Below are 16,326 nucleotides of genomic sequence, written 5' to 3' on the forward strand. Positions count from 1 at the left end.
ACGACGCAAAAGGGGACAAAGTTGCGTGTCACGCCTTGAGTGGCGTGCTCCGGACTTCGTGGGCAGCCCGGTGGGACGCTGTGAGGGATGCCGCTACAGCAGTTCCAGCGACCGTTCGGCAGTAGCCTCAGTGGTCGGAGGGGCCTGGACGATGGCAGCGAACGCGCCGCGTGTGGGCGCGCGCGCAGAGCGGCCCTCCCCCTCCAGTCCAGGATGTCCATCAGGTGGGGGCCAATGCCAGCGGGCCGCACAATCACAGGGTTGCAGCGGCTGACCCTCTGTATTCCGCGGCCGGACCCTCCTCTTCCAGGCACCCCGACCTGTCTGCAATCGAAGCGTACGTGCTCGCACATGTGTACGTGTATGTGCGTAGTGCTTCTACAGCCTTCTACAGTGATGCTGAGCATATCAGGTAACCGGTATCACCGCCAAGCGGGACAGGAAATACAGTCACGTTATACGCTGCTATACAATCACACTGCGATTAGAAGAAGAAGAAGAGAGAAGGAGGGGGGGGGGAAGCTCATCGCAACTAATACCCGTACAGACAAAGTCCCCTATTTTACTCGGTAGATACGGGGTTCGTATTCCTTCAATACTCCGTTCAGTGGGGCCCTTGTCGTGTCCCAGGGAAGGGGGGAGGGGAGGGGGGGGTCAAACGGTACGGTTGTCCCTGACTGACGATGGGTCGCATCCTGCTGCCATTTGTCGGCTAGGGGAAGGGGTGGATATCATGGGAGGCTATGCTGTCGAGCGAGAAACGGTTTGTACGTGGTGTGGAGGATGCAATGCAGTCACACGATATCCGTACAATGCAAACGGTTACGTGGATATTTTTTTTTTCTCTACCTCTTTTTCCTCCTTCGTCTTCCTGTTGGTGTTGTTTTTTAATCCGTTCTCTATTTCATCTCCGAATCTTTTATTCTGTTATTTTCCATCATTCTGTGCTGCCCATTGTGCTCTCGGAAATGTGTGTGTAAGAGAGGGTTATACCTCGGCTCATCTGTCACCATCGGAGATGGCGTATCACTTGGCCTGCTGACCTTCCCTCTCCCCCTTCCCCTTCGCAAAGCTGTGATTGACAGCCTGTCTCACCCGCCCCAGGGCCCCCAAAGGCCCCCCCCGTGGCAGAAGGTAACATCTCGTACTCTGTAATGACGCCCAGTCCTGCTAGTATGATCGTAATACTTCTCGTTCAAGCATTATTACAGAGCACGAGTACAGATTAATCCGTACACGTACGGAGTACATTCTACCCACAGGGCCAGGTCGGGTTTGACGGGGTTCCGTACGTGCGTACACGAGGCTTGGCATGGACGGCGCCGATCAGCCTTGGGAGGTTTACCGTACAGGCAAACACCTGGAAGCAGGTGGTCCATCCACTATCATTACAGGCGACGATCACAGCCAGCCAGTCTCTACTCCGTACAGCACATTACAGTTGATTACAAGGCACCGTCCGAGCATCTCCAGTGCACCGTTGCCCCCTCCCCCCTGCAACGCTGTACAGCTACCTGCTCATGCGGTCCATTAGACCACTTGCCCATGCCACTATTGTAAGTTACTTTTTTTTTTTTTCTTTGCGTAAAAATTTTTTCCCTTCCTCCCCCCCCCCCTCCCTTCGCCTTTTCAATAGATTCCGCAGGCCAAGAGACTAGTTCGACCGTAACTTGGTGTTATTTCGCGGGGAGTGAAAGGTTGCAGATATCTTTAAATGAGGCCAAGTCTTTAGCGTCAGATCGGTATTGGAAGTATTACCAATGATGTATCTGATGTATTATTACTAAGGATTCCTCTCTCACCCATTCACTCACTCTCACACACTCCCTCACTCTCTTCTCTCTACTATCACTTCAAGTACCGAGACGGAGTATTACATAAGAGCATTATATAATAATATTACTCATCTGTCACCTGACTTTACATTCCTCCCCTCTTCCATCAGGCATTCAATCCATCTCGTCGACAATCCATATTGTATTCATTCCTCAAACAAGTATAGTATTGAGTCATCCTTGGTGGGAGAGAGAGAGAAACTTGCTCTTGATCTCAGAATCCTGACTTGACTTTTGAACCCTTGAATGTTGCACCAGAATGTGGATGGCGATGGTCTTGAAGACGAGGCAAAAAAAAAAAAGGAGAAGAAGAAACTCCGAGGGATGCGAGAGCCTGCATGCCAAAGTGACCATCGCGCGGGTCTGCATCAGCAGCATAAACTGATCTCTCCATCTATTACTATACCTGTACGAGAACTCCGTGCTCAACAGCACCCGTACACGTCGAGCACGACCGAGAGACGTCATGGTGGTCTCCAGAGGTCTCGGAGCACCATTGCCTTGTTTGGGAGGATACGACCAAGGGATTCCTCCATCTGTCTAGATCTGAGACGTGGTGGAGTTCATACTACTGAGCAATAATATAGCATTTGGTATCTCTGCCGAGTACGGAGTGTTACATATACTGAAAAGAAGACAGCCAACCCTTCAACATTGCAGCTGGTGGCAGTGTACTCGTACATAGTCGTATACAGGTATGCATTGACGATTCCCCCCCCCCCCCCTTTTCTAATACCAGGTCCACGGTCCCACGGCTACACGGGTATACCAGAGATCGGAATATCATATTCACCGACATGGTTATTCGGCTTCAGAACTTCTATTTTCAGCAGCGTCTTATATGTACGGCCGGACCAACCTGACTGACCACATTCATCAACACCAGCCTCACCGCAACGCAGATCAACTTCCAAAAACAAGACAAAAAACTCTCAAAATATGCATGTTTCCATTTTTTTTCTTTTTTCTGTCTTATCCATATATCTATACTCCGTACTTCCACCCCATAACAGCATTTGATTATTAAGTCGAGAGAAAAAAAAAAGAAGGGGGAGGAAAAAGGACAATCCTCCACTCGCCCTGCGTCCAGCACAGGTTTCGTTATAAGAGCAAGAGGGGAAAGAAGAAGCCAGTCGAATTTGAACTGGAGAAGAAGAAGAAAGAAGAAAAATGAGTAGCAGGCGGAGGCCACATATTACAATCGTCTTAGAAGTTTTCCTTACCCCAGACAAAGGAGAATCTACACGTCACTGGTTAGCATCGCAACGTAAACGGGAAGAATGAGAGAATGAGAGAGAACGAGAGAGAGAGAGAGAGAGAGAGAGAGAACGAGAAGACATACCCAGGTTCGGTATACTTGTTACAGTAGACGTGCAGAGCACTACCTAGGCCCTTGGGACCGCAGAAGAAGACGCCGGCCTCGGCGGGGGCGTGGATCTTCCTGATACCCCTAAAGATCATGTCCCAGTTGGGCCTGCCAAAGTTGGTTGGGCTGCGCAGGCCGGTGATGGCGTCCTTGTCGGCGTCGGCGCCGTTGATCATGATGTTGGTGGCGTCGTCGGCCTTGATCTTGGCGGTGAGGTAGGCGTGGATCTCGATGCGGTGGTCGACATCCTGGGCCTCGACGGCCATGAGCAGGGAGCGGAACCACTCGAGGGAGCTGAAGTCGCGGCAGATCCAGAAGAAGTAGACCTTGCGGAGCCTGGTGCGGGCGCCCGGGTAGTTGAGGCGGTACCAGATGCTCTTGAGGATGGAGGCGAAGGGGGTGACGCCGATGCCGGCGCCGACCAGGACGGCCACCTCGTACTTGAAGACGTCCTCCGAGGCGGAGCCGAACGGGCCGTCGACGTAGACGCGGGGCAGGACGCGGCGGATGGCCGGGTCGACGGCGGCGTCGCCGTCGCCGTCGACGCCGACGACCTTGCTGGCGCCGCCGGCCTTGCTGTCCCAGTCGCAGCCGAGGGCCTTGCTGACCTCCTTCGTGAAGTCGCCGACGCAGCGCATGTGGATCGAGATGTAGTCCTCCTCGGGGGCGCTGGTGAGGGTGAAGGGGTGGTACTGCCAGAGCGAGACGGCCGGGCAGCAGAGGAAGATGTACTGGCCGGCCCGGGTCTTGGTGTTCTCCTTCTTGATCTGGATCTCGCAGACGTTGCTGGGGTGCTGGATGACCTTTGAGATGTACGTCTTGTGGCGGCCGCGGACCTCGCGGGCGATGCGCTCGGCCAGGTAGATGAAGCCGCCGTAGGTCCAGTACTGCCAGAAGACGCCGATGGCCGACGAGCCGATGGAGACGCAGAAGGGCGCGACGTCGGGCTGGATCATGCAGAAGGCGCCGTGGATGGCCCAGAAGACGAAGAAGACGATGAAGAGGTGGTGCGTGTACCAGAACCGCTCGTAGTTGGCCCGCCTCGTCTTCTCCACCGACGTCAGGACCATGCCCATGAGCGCCACCAGCATCACGTACCCGGTCCAGCCGGGGCCCGACGCGAAGTTGGCCAGGAGCCAGCCGTAGACGCCCAGCCCGAACTGGCGGGACACCTGCGCGAAGTTGATCCAGTGCGCGATCGTGTGCACCCAGGTGAAGAAGACGATGGACCAGGCCGTCGTCTTGTGGAACGTGATGTTCTTGTCGAACTGGATCACGCCGTTGAGCGGCGTCTGGCGCAGGAGAGAGATGAGCGTGCGGCACACGGGCAGGAGCACGATGCCGACGTCCACGTGGAGGACCAGCGCCGACGAACGCGCGGCCACGAAGGTCACGGGGAATCGCTGATTCGACGTCTTGAGCGACTCCTTCATCGAGTAGTGGACGCATCCGAAGGAGAAGATGAGGGCGTGCGCCAGGGCGAAGACGAAGACGAAGCTATAGAATGGCGGCCGTAGTCAGCATATGGATATAGATAGATATAGTCGAGGGATGCCCAAAAAAAAAAAAAAAACGATTGACGACCAAGAAAGGTCGTCAAGACAAGAAGAGGAGGATGAAAAGAAAGAAGCGGGAAAAAGGGTGGACAGAGAGAGAGAGAGAGAGAGAGAGACTCACACTTTCCGGTATCCTTCGTTAATCATCCATTTGTCCAACTTTTCCCTCGGAGTGAGTTCATGCTGCTTCTCCTGCGTCAACTCTCCGGATAAGAGCATTCGATTCAACGGAGACAGTCTTGACCGTTCGGTCGGTTTTTCGTAACTGTAATCCATCCTTCTCTTCTCCTTCTTCTTTCTGTTGGTGTTTCCTTCTTTCTTTCCCTTCTCTAGATTTCTCTCTAGGGATGTGAATCACACACACACACACACACACACACACACGCACGGGGTATATCACCCTCTCTCCCTATCCAAAAAGGAAGAACCACCGGACCGTCCTTCTTTTCTCCTTCCAGTCCTCTCTGATCGGTTTATCTCGAAATCGGTTATTATTAAATAAGTCGTCGTAGTCGTGATTATGATGTATATCTCCAGGATACCAGCTGGAGTTTTATATTCTTCGCACGAAGACACACAAGCAGAACACACAAATAAAGGATATAGAAGGAAGAGAAATCGCCTTGGAAAGAAGGGGGAAAGAAAGAGAGAGATGGTAAAAAGAAAGTATCGACTCGTGGGGACAAGGAGGGGCGGGCGGATCAGAAAAGAGGATATGCACACATATTAGAAGAAAGAAGAGAGAGAAGAAGAAGAAGAAAAAAAAGAGGGGAAAAATAAAGGGAAACCTGTACGTCTATGAACGAAAAAAAAAATATCAAAGAAACCCGTAAGAGAGCCTGAAGAACCCCTTCAGACCAGACGTCGTATCATGATGAGACGGTCGATGTAGGGGGGCGGGTTGGTTCCAACCTGGAACCTTGACAAGGGTATCATCGAGCGTAACGGTGACCTTTGGAACAGGGGGGGGGGGCCAGGGGGGTTACTACCTTTTGCGAGTATCCGCACTACTTCTTGTCGCGTTATAGTGGGACTGGAAAGGAAGAATAAGGAGATATTAACGGTGTGTGTCTGTGTACGTACCGGGGGGGGGGAATATATACATGTCTTGTACGCATATAAGGATATATATCCAACCTGTATATTCTATAGTATAGGGCACTCGTAAGGATCCCCCTACCTGTAGCTACTGTTTATCCGTATGGAGATTATGGTAGAGGCAGGTTCTGTCATGTGTAATCAAGGTCTTATTGCTCAATCAATAATCACCATCCCACGGCTCCTCCTCCCTCCAAGGTACGATGATCAGCCTCGTGACTTTTCCTGACACCATTCGATACTCACCATGTTCATTTGACATTTGGGGGGGGGGGGGGGGGGGAGGCAACTTCATACGAGTATATGAGTATATGTGCTGGTCAGGTCTTGACCATATCAGCTAATACTGCCGTTTTACACACGCGCTGTGGTGGATCTCTGGGCGCCTAGCCAGGCTCAGGATGTATATTACGTGCATATCGTGTAGGCAACCCGCCTGCCCGTACGAGTAATTATATGCAATATTGTCAATACTCCGCGCACTCGTACTCCGCAGGCATCTAATAGTGCGGATATACTCGTACATAGGCATGTATACATGTATGGCAATGTAGATGCGCCTCACCGGATTCTGATGAAGTATTGATATACAATGTGCTCGTGCACTTTTTTTTCCTTTTTTTTCTTTTTTCTTTTTCTTTTTCTTTTTTGACATCGACCCATTCTTGATATGATCCGTACGACTAGAATGATGACAATGCAAGCCCGATGAGAGCCATGGGCGAAACGGAGGTCAACAAGTCCGCCCAACCCCGTCACCCCCGAGTCATCATCCAGCATAGCCTGTAGTTGTATTAGTCATCGCATCATGGCAGAGCGTGACGATGTAGATGGATGATTTGATTATAATATATACAGGTATGCATATATACATATACATATGTAATATGCACATATACATATATACTCTCGTACTCGTACATCTACCATCGCTACTCGTATACTACTCTACCCGTCAGTCCCTTCCACAACACCAGAGGACAATAACCTGTGCAGATTACAGATTACTCTCTGATAAATCTCTATACATTCGCACTTGCATGATACTCACATACACGCCTTCTTCTCTTCTACCGGCTATACCCAGCCTATCACCATACAACGTCTACCTCCTCCGTACCCTATCCTATCAAAAAAAACAAAAAAAAACAAAAAGGAATCGAAGAATCGAAAAATCAAGAAAACACCCCCTCCCCCCCCCCCCCAATGAACCATGCCCGCCAAGCGTAGGAACAAAGCCCCTGTATCAAAGAAGACGGAAATATGAAACACTACAATGTCGCATCCACACCTCTTTGTCAGGTCAACCAGGGCCTAGAGGGGTCGACAGTTCAACCGCCGGGTGGGATTTTACAGGTATTAGTCGTATATATCGTATAATAGATACTCGTTCTGGTACAAGATGCAGGTATATGTAATACCTGTATGCCTCCCAACTGATGAGGGGTATTATCATCTTTCTCTGATGGGAGGACTTCTTCTTGGCAGTTTCTCTTTTTCTCCCTCTCTCTCCACCAATCATCCATCCCTCTCCCATCCTCTCTCCCTCTTCTTTCACCCCATTCTACAGATTACCGTACGTGCAATACTCCGTACGTGTAATACTCCGTACTCGTACCCCGTAGACCCTCTCTTTGACCCTGCCTTTGACCCTGTCTACTCCTCTGAATCCCGTTAGGATATCCCGTTCCCGCACCTTGTATTAATAATACTATCAGCAGTAGTCTGTACTCTGATACCCAACAGTCCGACACACACACACACACACACACACACACACACACTGACTGACAAAGCAAACTGGCCTGTCTGTCCCCCTCCCACCCCTCGGCCCATCGGACGCTTCAACTCGTTTGAATATCCGTCTGGAATATCCCGTCGTGCCCGTACGCCGCCCCGTCGTCATACGTCAGCTTGGAGTCGTCGTCGCTCTCAATCGTCCAACCACCAGACACCAGCTGGTTTCACACTTCTATACCTTTACGGATATACTTCACTTCACCACCTGACTTGAATCACTCCTCTCACACACACGCACGCACGCAGGAAAGAAAAACAAATCACTCCGATCCGTCACATCCACTGTCAATTTAATGCTGTTCCCAAAACTTCACTTCACTCAGTCACGTATCGCTTCCTCAACAACTCTCATGTATCATCATTCCTAGTTATATCCCCCTCTCCAGGTCCAGTTCCCCCCCAATTCACGCCGCTAGACGGAGAAGCCGCTGCGAGAGGCAAGAGGTAGGAGGATGACCTAATAGCTCAACCGCCCGCCAGTAGCTCGTTTCCGTCGCCAGTCGTCAGACATGTCCATGTACTTGTATGTGCGCGTTTTGTGTCGTCGTCAGGCTCCAGGAAAAAGAGCAGAGCAAGGGTCGTCGGCCATCGGACAATATCCAGTCCCTCGTCTCGCCATTTGCGCTTCTTTCGTCGTGTCGTAGCCGTAGGGACAGACAGAGAGGCCAAGATCAACCCGTCATGTTGTCACATGTATCCACCCTTTCCACCACCGATTCACTCGACCAGCACGCTAGATGGCATACTTTCGAGTCCACTCGCGGGCCGTAGCCTCGTACCGCGGGCGGTCAGTCTTGTATACGTGGGCAATCTCGGGGACAAGAGGGTCATCGGGGTTGGGGTCCGTCAGCATCGAGCAGATGGAAAGGAGAACTATGGTTCGTCAGCATGTGTATAGAGGAGGGAGAGGGGGGGGGTGGGCGGTCAGAGGAGAATAAAGACAGTAAGTAAGAGAGTGACGAGGCATGTTTGAAATCGGGGCAGATACGAGACATACCCTTGGAAATCGTCAACGCTGGGCTCCACTGGTCACGCAGAATATCGAGACAGATGCTTCCGTTAGAGTTGATGTTGGGGTGGTAGATCCTTGTGGTAAAGTTGACCTTGGGAGGCTTGAAGGGGTAGTCGGTAGGGAAGTGGATGGCAAGGAAGAAAACGCCGCCCGAGTAAGGAGAGTCACCCTGTTAAGAAAGCAGAAAAAGAAAGAAAAGAAAGAAAAAAAAGTCAGTCCTCTGTGCCTTCGTGTCCTTGGACATATCCATGGATCTTCTCCCAAGGGTCTCGGAATGCCCATCACAATCGTCACCCTGGAGAGAGAGAGCGTATGAAGACAAAGTGCCGTGTGCGTCATTACTTACAGGACCCATGATAGTCGCTTGCCAGTGGAACTACGCATTTGTCAGTAAACGAGTATTTCTGCCGTAAAATCCAGCAAGTACATATTCCGCCCAGGGCCGAATAGTTGTCGGCATCATCCGATTCAAAAATCAAAAGGCCAAGATGACAGATGCGGGGTGGGGGGGAGTCATGTTTTGCTTACCAGGTCTTCGCCGACAGGGCCAGCGGAGCAAGAAGACGGCGGGTCACTATAGAGGAGAAAGGAGAGAGAGAGAAGTCAGTGAGATTGCACAGGAAAGTCTAGCCATGACAGCCTAGACAGTCATCATGCCGCACGGCTCAAACGAGAGAGAAGCGAGGCGAGAAGAGCAGAGGTTTGTCAAGACCCCGCTCCCGTTGTGAGCCCCGCCTCTAGCAGGACTGTCGGTCGAGGGGATTTTGCAAAGCGTACCGGCCGAGATCAGTGAGTTCCTTGTTGATGCGCTTAAGAGCCATGTTGTAGGATGTGTGTATGTGTGCGTCGGATGTTGTTGAGTATGGGTATCGCGTGAGGGGATGGAGGAGGGGGACCGCAAGTTTTTTCCTTCCTTTTCTGTTGGTGTGGTTGTGTCGTTGGTCAGTTTCCAGCGGGGAGGAGTAAGAGTTAGGAGGAGGGGGGGGGCAAGGTAATTGAACGGGGCGGGAATGACGCACGATGACCCTCAAAAGATGCCGTCAAAAAAGAACGCGGCGGACTTCACGTTCTATTGTACACGTGATGTACAGTAACTGGTGAAGAACAGGAAAAGTTGTGTGATGGAGAAGACTTATGTCTCTCCCTATGAAAGAACAAAGACGGTGATACGTTTGAAGAGGTGGCAGGAGGAAAGAGTCGTAGGAAAGTGAGACTTTGTCCAGGACCAGAGTAGGAGAGACGGAATGGAGGGGCGAGAGAGAGTAGGAAAAGCGGGCAGACAGAGTCAGAGCCTGTTGGCCCTTTGACGCCCGAAAAGTCAGGTGCCCCACTTCTGGCGGCTTTGTCCCTCGTTTCCTTCCCTGAGGGGCGTCGGCTCTGGTTCTTCTGGTTCCTTCCTCATACCACTCCAACACTCTACGGATACATATGCTTGTGCATATCCGTACATATAAGCAGAATTACTAACCAGCCAGGACTGTCATCAGACGACAGTCACCGACCAGTCCACGGTCCAGTACTGATCGCTGAAAGGTTCCGGGACAGTCAAATGTCAGGCACTTGAAGCCTGAAGTCCAGACCTCTCTCTACCTATACCTGTACCCCTTACGCCCCGCCACAGGCCCTCTCTTGGGTCACAATGCGCGGCACCGCCACCGGACACCGCCACCTGGCACCGAACGGGCCGGATCTCGACGTGGGATTTGATAGCACCGTCAATGCTTAGTAATAGCACTCTCCGATACCAGTACATATGGCATATGAATACCGTACATGGGCATGCAGTGTCCATCCTGCTTCGACTACGACGTAATAACGCGAGCAAGATGAATGAATTACTACTTCTGTACGGAGTGCTACCTGTAGTATCACATCAACAATGACGCCTCTCGACCTCTGAAAGAATTACTCATCGCACGAGTAAGGTCAGTCGGGGAGGAAGTGGACACCGCCCTTGAGAAATGGCCGTCAAAGATGCGCTGTGATTGGTTATAGTGGGAAATACTTGGGCGTACCTGCGACCCACGAATAACCTCCGTAACTCTGCTACCCTAGACATCCTCTATGAGTACTTGGGTAAGATGAGTAAGATGAGAAAAAGAGTGGATGAGGCGGGACCTTTTAGATGCCCTAGATAGGGAAATAGTGGGACAGGCAACCGCTTCCCAAGGGCTATTACTTCCTTTCGAGTCCCGGATACACTCGGCACTAAAGCCGACACTAGCGTCGTCGCCATCAGGGTACTTCAAGTGGCATGCTTTGCACTGTATCCGATACGTGCATCATATTCTCGGTATTTTCTTTTCGTATATTGTTCTTCAACTTGTATTTTTTGGGGGTTTTTTTTTCTGAACAGACTACATACGAAACCCTAGACTTTCTATAAAAGAAAAAAAAATAGGAGCTAAAACAAGAAAAAAGGAAACAACTACACAAAAGCTTGGACACCCGTTATGGCCCGTCCAAGAATGAGGCTATGAATATCGCTCTGGCCCTCGTACGTCTGGGTGACAAACAGATTGGCGACGTGCCTCCCGATGGCGTACTCGTCGCTGACGGCATTGCCACCAAAGATTTCCTGCAAAGTGCGCGCGCCGCGCAGGGCGGCATCGCAGTTCTGCCTCTTGACCATGCTGATCATCTCGGGCGTGGCCGTCCCCCGATCCTTGAGACGGCCGACCTGGATGGACGCCAGGGTCCCGTAGGCGACGTCGGTGGCGGCGTCGGCCAGCTTCCTCTGGATGAGCTGGTACCTGGCCAGCGGGTTACCCTTGAACTGCCTCCGTTCGAGGGCGTAGGCGCGCGCGCGGGACAGGCAGTCCTCCAGAGCGCCCATGACGCCGAGCGAGATGCCGTATCGTGCGCTGTTGAGGCAGCTGAAGGGGCCGCGGAGGCCCTCGACGTCGGGGAACATGTTGGCCTCGGGCACGGGGCAGTCGTCCAGGTGGATCATGCCGGTTATGGAGGCGCGCAGGCCGGTCTTGTTCTTGATGGCCGGTGTCTCGAGCGTCCCCGGTGGGCAGTCCTTGCGCTCGACAAGGAAGCCGCGGATCTTGCCCGTCTCCTCCAGCTTGGCCCACACCAGCAGCACGTCGGCGATGGGGCTGTTGGTGATCCAAGTCTTGGACCCGCTGAGCGAGTAGTATCCCTTTTTGGATGGGTGAGGGCGCGCCACGCTCTCCATGCCGCCCGGGTCGCTGCCGTGGTTGGGTTCCGTCAGCCCAAACGCCCCCAGCACGTCACCCTTGGCCATGCCGGGGATGAAGCGCTCCTTCTGCTCCGCCGTGCCGAACTCGTCGATCCCCCCCATCACGAGGGACGACTGCACCGACATGCCAGAGCGGTAGCCGCTGTCTACCCGCTCCACAGCTCGTGTGATGAGCGCCCCCGCCACCGTCGACACGCCCGCGCACCCGTGACCCTGGATCGTGGCGCCCAGCAGTCCGAGCTCCCCCATCTCCTTGAGGATCTTGGCGTCGTACTTTTCATCCCGGTAGGCGTCTGGTTTGGAGTGTCAGATATATATCACACGGGGAGTATAGTACCGGGCTCAGCCGAGCGGATCGGAGCAGACAGGGAAAAGGGTCTGAGCTCACCTAGTACCCGGGGTGCCAGGTGCTCCTGACAGTACCGCTCGGCCGTCTCGCTGATTGCCACCTCCTCTTCGGTGAGAAGGCTGTTGAAAGCGAGGGGATCCTCCCAGTTGAACGCGGGGCCCGGAGACGAGGAGGTGTAGCTTCTCGACGCCGACATCACGACAGCTGGGCGTCGCTGCACGGCATGCCGGGCACATGACCTGAGGGCGACTCGAAACATGTTGACGCCGGATGCTATTGCCCTACGACGGCGTGTTGCTGATACCTTTCGATTGAGGGCAATGAGAATGTCTGAAGTTCGGGGGCGAAGAATCGGGGTGCCCGGGGGTATATACGTATCTCTTGGACGTATGCGGAGGAATTGATGAGGAATGAATATACAGTGTCCAGTCTGGGGTTGACCTCGGTCGAAGAACGGAAAATGTGGGGTCATGATATAGTGAGGTCGGTTGCCGTCGGGGGACTGCGTTGGGGGAAATTCATGTACAGTTTATATTCTGTAGCGTCCTCGAACGAGGTTATCAAGATACTTGCCGTGGCTACCAACGAGTCTGACGGCAATGGGTGGTATTATGATACATTTGATGGTATGACGGATTTTGTTGACCCGAGAGAAACCGAACTAAATCTCTCCAAAAAAATTACCTCCTGTCACAAGTTGCCAGACGTCTTCGCTCTTGCCTTTTCTTTTTTCTTTTTTTTTTGGGGGGGGGGGGAAGGGGGGTTGGGTTTAGCGACAGATACAGGGTAGCTTTTGTCGACGGATTGGCATGATCTCAGACTTTCAATATCTATATGCATCATCTCTATCGGCCTCATTGTGTCTAGTAGCCGTTGTTAACTTTATCGGACAGGCAGTCTCATCAGCAATGGAATACCGCTCATCGGGTGAGGGCTCGCCATCCTCCCCACCATCTCGACCTGATCAGTACCTCGACCGGGGAGACAGCGCAATCAGACCCCAGGACAAAGCACGACCATGGTTGAAAAGAGGAGGACGTGCAAGACGGCTGGGAGATTACGGCACAACGTCACAGGGATCGGATACATGTGACAGTTTGTCGCCAACGACGCGATGGGATCGCATACATTGCCCTGGGCTGTCGGCATCTTGTCCGGACTTGGGGGATTGGTCGGTACGTCCTGGACACATGCACACACACACACACACACACACAGCGAGAGGGAAAGAGAGAGTACCAGCTCCACACCCATCCGACTAACATGACGACGTGGCATGGCACACAGAAAGGCAGCGGTCGACAGAAGACGGCCATCACTCCCCGTGGAGGGTCCCGGTCCCAGCCGCCCACGCCACCTTGGTTACCGTCCTATCAGTTCACCGCATATATTCGCAGCACCCGCCTCTGGAAGGGGTCACCACCATCGTGTTCTCGGTCCGGTTCGTGGAAGCAGCAGCGGCAGAGGCACGATACGGCGGGCACGAGGAGCGACAGCCCTGGTGGCCATCGCAGGGTGGCTGTCCTGAACGGGCGGGAGCGGAGGAGGAGAGCTCGGGAGACGGGTGTGCATCGTGACCAGTCTTGGTCCGAGGCATCGTCCCCTGCATCGGCTGCATCGACGGCCGCCCGGCTAGAGGGAGGGGAGGGTGCGACGACGGCGCTGTTGGCCTTGGCCGGTCTGGCTGTTGCGACGGGTGAGTTGGACAGGTTGAGTGTGGGGAGGGAGAGGTAGTTGGTCCTTGCGTGTACAGACAGGTACAGGTAAAACAACATTATTCGGCAAAATCGGTAAAATCGATAGAGAGAGAGAGGTATCGACTATTACTGCTGATTATTGTATTATTCTTACCTGTAATGTTATTACCACCACCACCACCACCACCACTACTACTACTACTACTTACTATCCGTACTCAGAATTAAACTACGGAATATGAGCACTTTGGTGCTGGGCCGTAGACAGCTGAATGTCGGCGCGGGGTAACGAGCCACGTCTATGACCTGACCTGGACACTCTCCTTTCTTCTCTCTCTTCCTCTACGGGAGAGGTTGCTTGTAATCTGTACTCCATACAGGGTCTAAAGGATGATACTTGGCCTGCCCGACGACTTCTTGACGCCACGGCAACGAAAAGAGGCTAATATCTATCATTTACGGAATATCCGTAAACACTACAGTACATATGACATCAGGCTCTAGCACAGGACCGCAGGTACACGGAAGTGGTAAATTGGGTTATGCTTGGATGGCGACGGTGGGTAAGGGAGCGGAGTTTAGGGAAGCCGAGGGTCCGATCGCATCAGTTACGTGCAGCATCATACCACACGACCCGTACGCGCAATAATTGCTCGGTTCTGGACGATTGCCGGTACCTGTATATGTACAGCCGCAACGGGGATCAACAAGACGCGTGATAGGGATGGCCGTGGCCCAAGGAGTAATATTGGCATCCTGATCAACGGATTACTATTAATACCCGAGTGCGGATCCCCCTTGTACGAGTAGATAATCCGTACTTGCTACGGGGCGATAGTGCATCCACATCATGTACGGAGTACGGAGCACGTACAACTATTATTCCTCGGTGCTGTGTATGCGGGACCCGGAGGTTCAATATTCCGAGACGTGCGCACGCGCCACTCGCGTTTACCGTGAGCAGAGTACGGAGTCCGATGCAAGAAGTGAGCATGCATTACCTCGAAGGATAGTCAGTCAGGACCTCGTGGCACCGGCTAGTAGTTACGTCGGCACGTAACCGTAGCTCTCTGTGACGCGCTGACTTGGGTCGATTGATCTTCTAGCTAGGAAGGTGAGAAGTGCAGTTGCTAGGCGGCGATATGCTAGGATGCTCCCGAAGCGCATGATATACCGTATAAGTAGATAGGTATACTTGTGAGAGCGCCGCGGAGGTATCCGGCCAGGCGGGGCATCCTCTAATACCGTACGAGTATGGTACATGTACGTGCATGCAATGCCATCGACAGATTACGTACATACATAGATACAGGTACGAGTACGCCACTGTAATAGTGGACTCTGGGCCCTCTGGCTTTGATGAATAGAGGGATGTGCATTGATGTAGGCAAAGGGTACGCATGTGCGGGTAACCCAGAGTACCCGTACATGTGTGAGCGAGCATGAAGTCATCTTCATCTAACGAGAGCATGTGCTCTATCTACTTGACGCATCAATCTCAGCTGCACGCTTGCGGATACAGACACGAGCGAGAGAGAGCGAGAGAGAGCCCGAGGTCGTAGAGACCAGTCAGCATTGCGTGCACGTACGAGAGCCGCACGGGCTGATGCTGCAACGGCGCTGTAAATCTCTGATACAGTGGTGGGTGTACGGTATGCATACTTGCATGTGCAGTTGATGTGGAAGCAAGGAGGGTCACATTCAGGTGTCTGGAGACTGGAAGTCACGGAGCTTACAGAGGTTAGCTTTGCATGTACAGCATGTGCGTGCACACACGTACTCTGTACTCTGTACACCTGGACATTTCAGCTACTTAGTCATCGACCCATGAGCTCTATCCCCACCATCATCATTGTGGTGGAGAGTGGACGTTTTCCTAGATGAAGAGGCGGATGGACCGTTGATATTCGAGCCGACATAGGTTGTCAAATACCTCTCAGAAAGGCGACGATTACTAAAAGTGTTTTTGCAGACATCATTGCTATGGCTTCTTGTGTATACGGAGTACATGAATCTGTAGACTTGAACCTTGTGGCTGTACGGATAGACCTCATCGTCTGCCCCTACGGTAACGGACCCACCGCTATACACAGATTACTGGTACCTGTACCCGCTAAGACCTCCAACGCCTATCCGCACATGTACAGCCTACGAGCATTACTATCACACCTACGACTACATTATACAGGACACAGCCAAGCCTGTGGCCAAGCCTCTCCCGGGCTCTTCCTCCCTTCAAATCCCCGGGGCCTCCTACCTGTAGAGTCCAGTATCCCGTAGAGTCCTTCCTAGAGCCAGTCCCTCGTCCTCCCAAATTGTCGGAGCCACAGCTGTTGCGTCGCCATTGCCGCAGCCTCCTCCCCTTCTAGACATTCTAGACACTCCCAGAGTCAGACACTTTAGAC

General features: G+C 52.7%; 3 protein-coding genes across 3 annotated transcripts; all 3 read right to left on the reverse strand.

Annotated features, from left to right (window-relative positions):
* Positions 1-2,807: 2,807 nt before the first annotated feature.
* GMORB2_1361 (NADPH oxidase 2) lies at positions 2,808-4,976 on the reverse strand (the record flags this gene model as incomplete). Its single annotated transcript, XM_035463343.1, has 3 exons — positions 2,808-2,819; positions 3,249-4,698; positions 4,879-4,976. 3 exons carry the CDS (start codon positions 4,974-4,976, stop codon positions 2,808-2,810), a joined length of 1,560 nt encoding a protein of 519 aa, XP_035324767.1.
* Positions 4,977-8,388: 3,412 nt separating this feature from the next.
* On the reverse strand, positions 8,389-9,488 carry GMORB2_1362 (ubiquitin-conjugating enzyme E2 D; the record flags this gene model as incomplete). Its single annotated transcript, XM_035463344.1, has 5 exons — positions 8,389-8,528; positions 8,653-8,836; positions 9,014-9,043; positions 9,196-9,241; positions 9,445-9,488. 5 exons carry the CDS (start codon positions 9,486-9,488, stop codon positions 8,389-8,391), a joined length of 444 nt encoding a protein of 147 aa, XP_035324768.1.
* A 1,607-nt stretch (positions 9,489-11,095) lies between these two features.
* GMORB2_1363 (glutaryl-CoA dehydrogenase) lies at positions 11,096-12,483 on the reverse strand (the record flags this gene model as incomplete). Its single annotated transcript, XM_035463345.1, has 2 exons — positions 11,096-12,168; positions 12,264-12,483. The coding sequence occupies 2 exons, from the start codon at positions 12,481-12,483 to the stop codon at positions 11,096-11,098; spliced, it is 1,293 nt and encodes a 430-aa protein (XP_035324769.1).
* Positions 12,484-16,326: the final 3,843 nt, after the last annotated feature.

The sequence above is a fragment of the Geosmithia morbida genome (assembly GCF_012550715.1).
Source record: "Geosmithia morbida isolate 1262 chromosome Unknown scaffold_1, whole genome shotgun sequence".
Lineage (NCBI taxonomy): Eukaryota > Fungi > Ascomycota > Sordariomycetes > Hypocreales > Bionectriaceae > Geosmithia > Geosmithia morbida.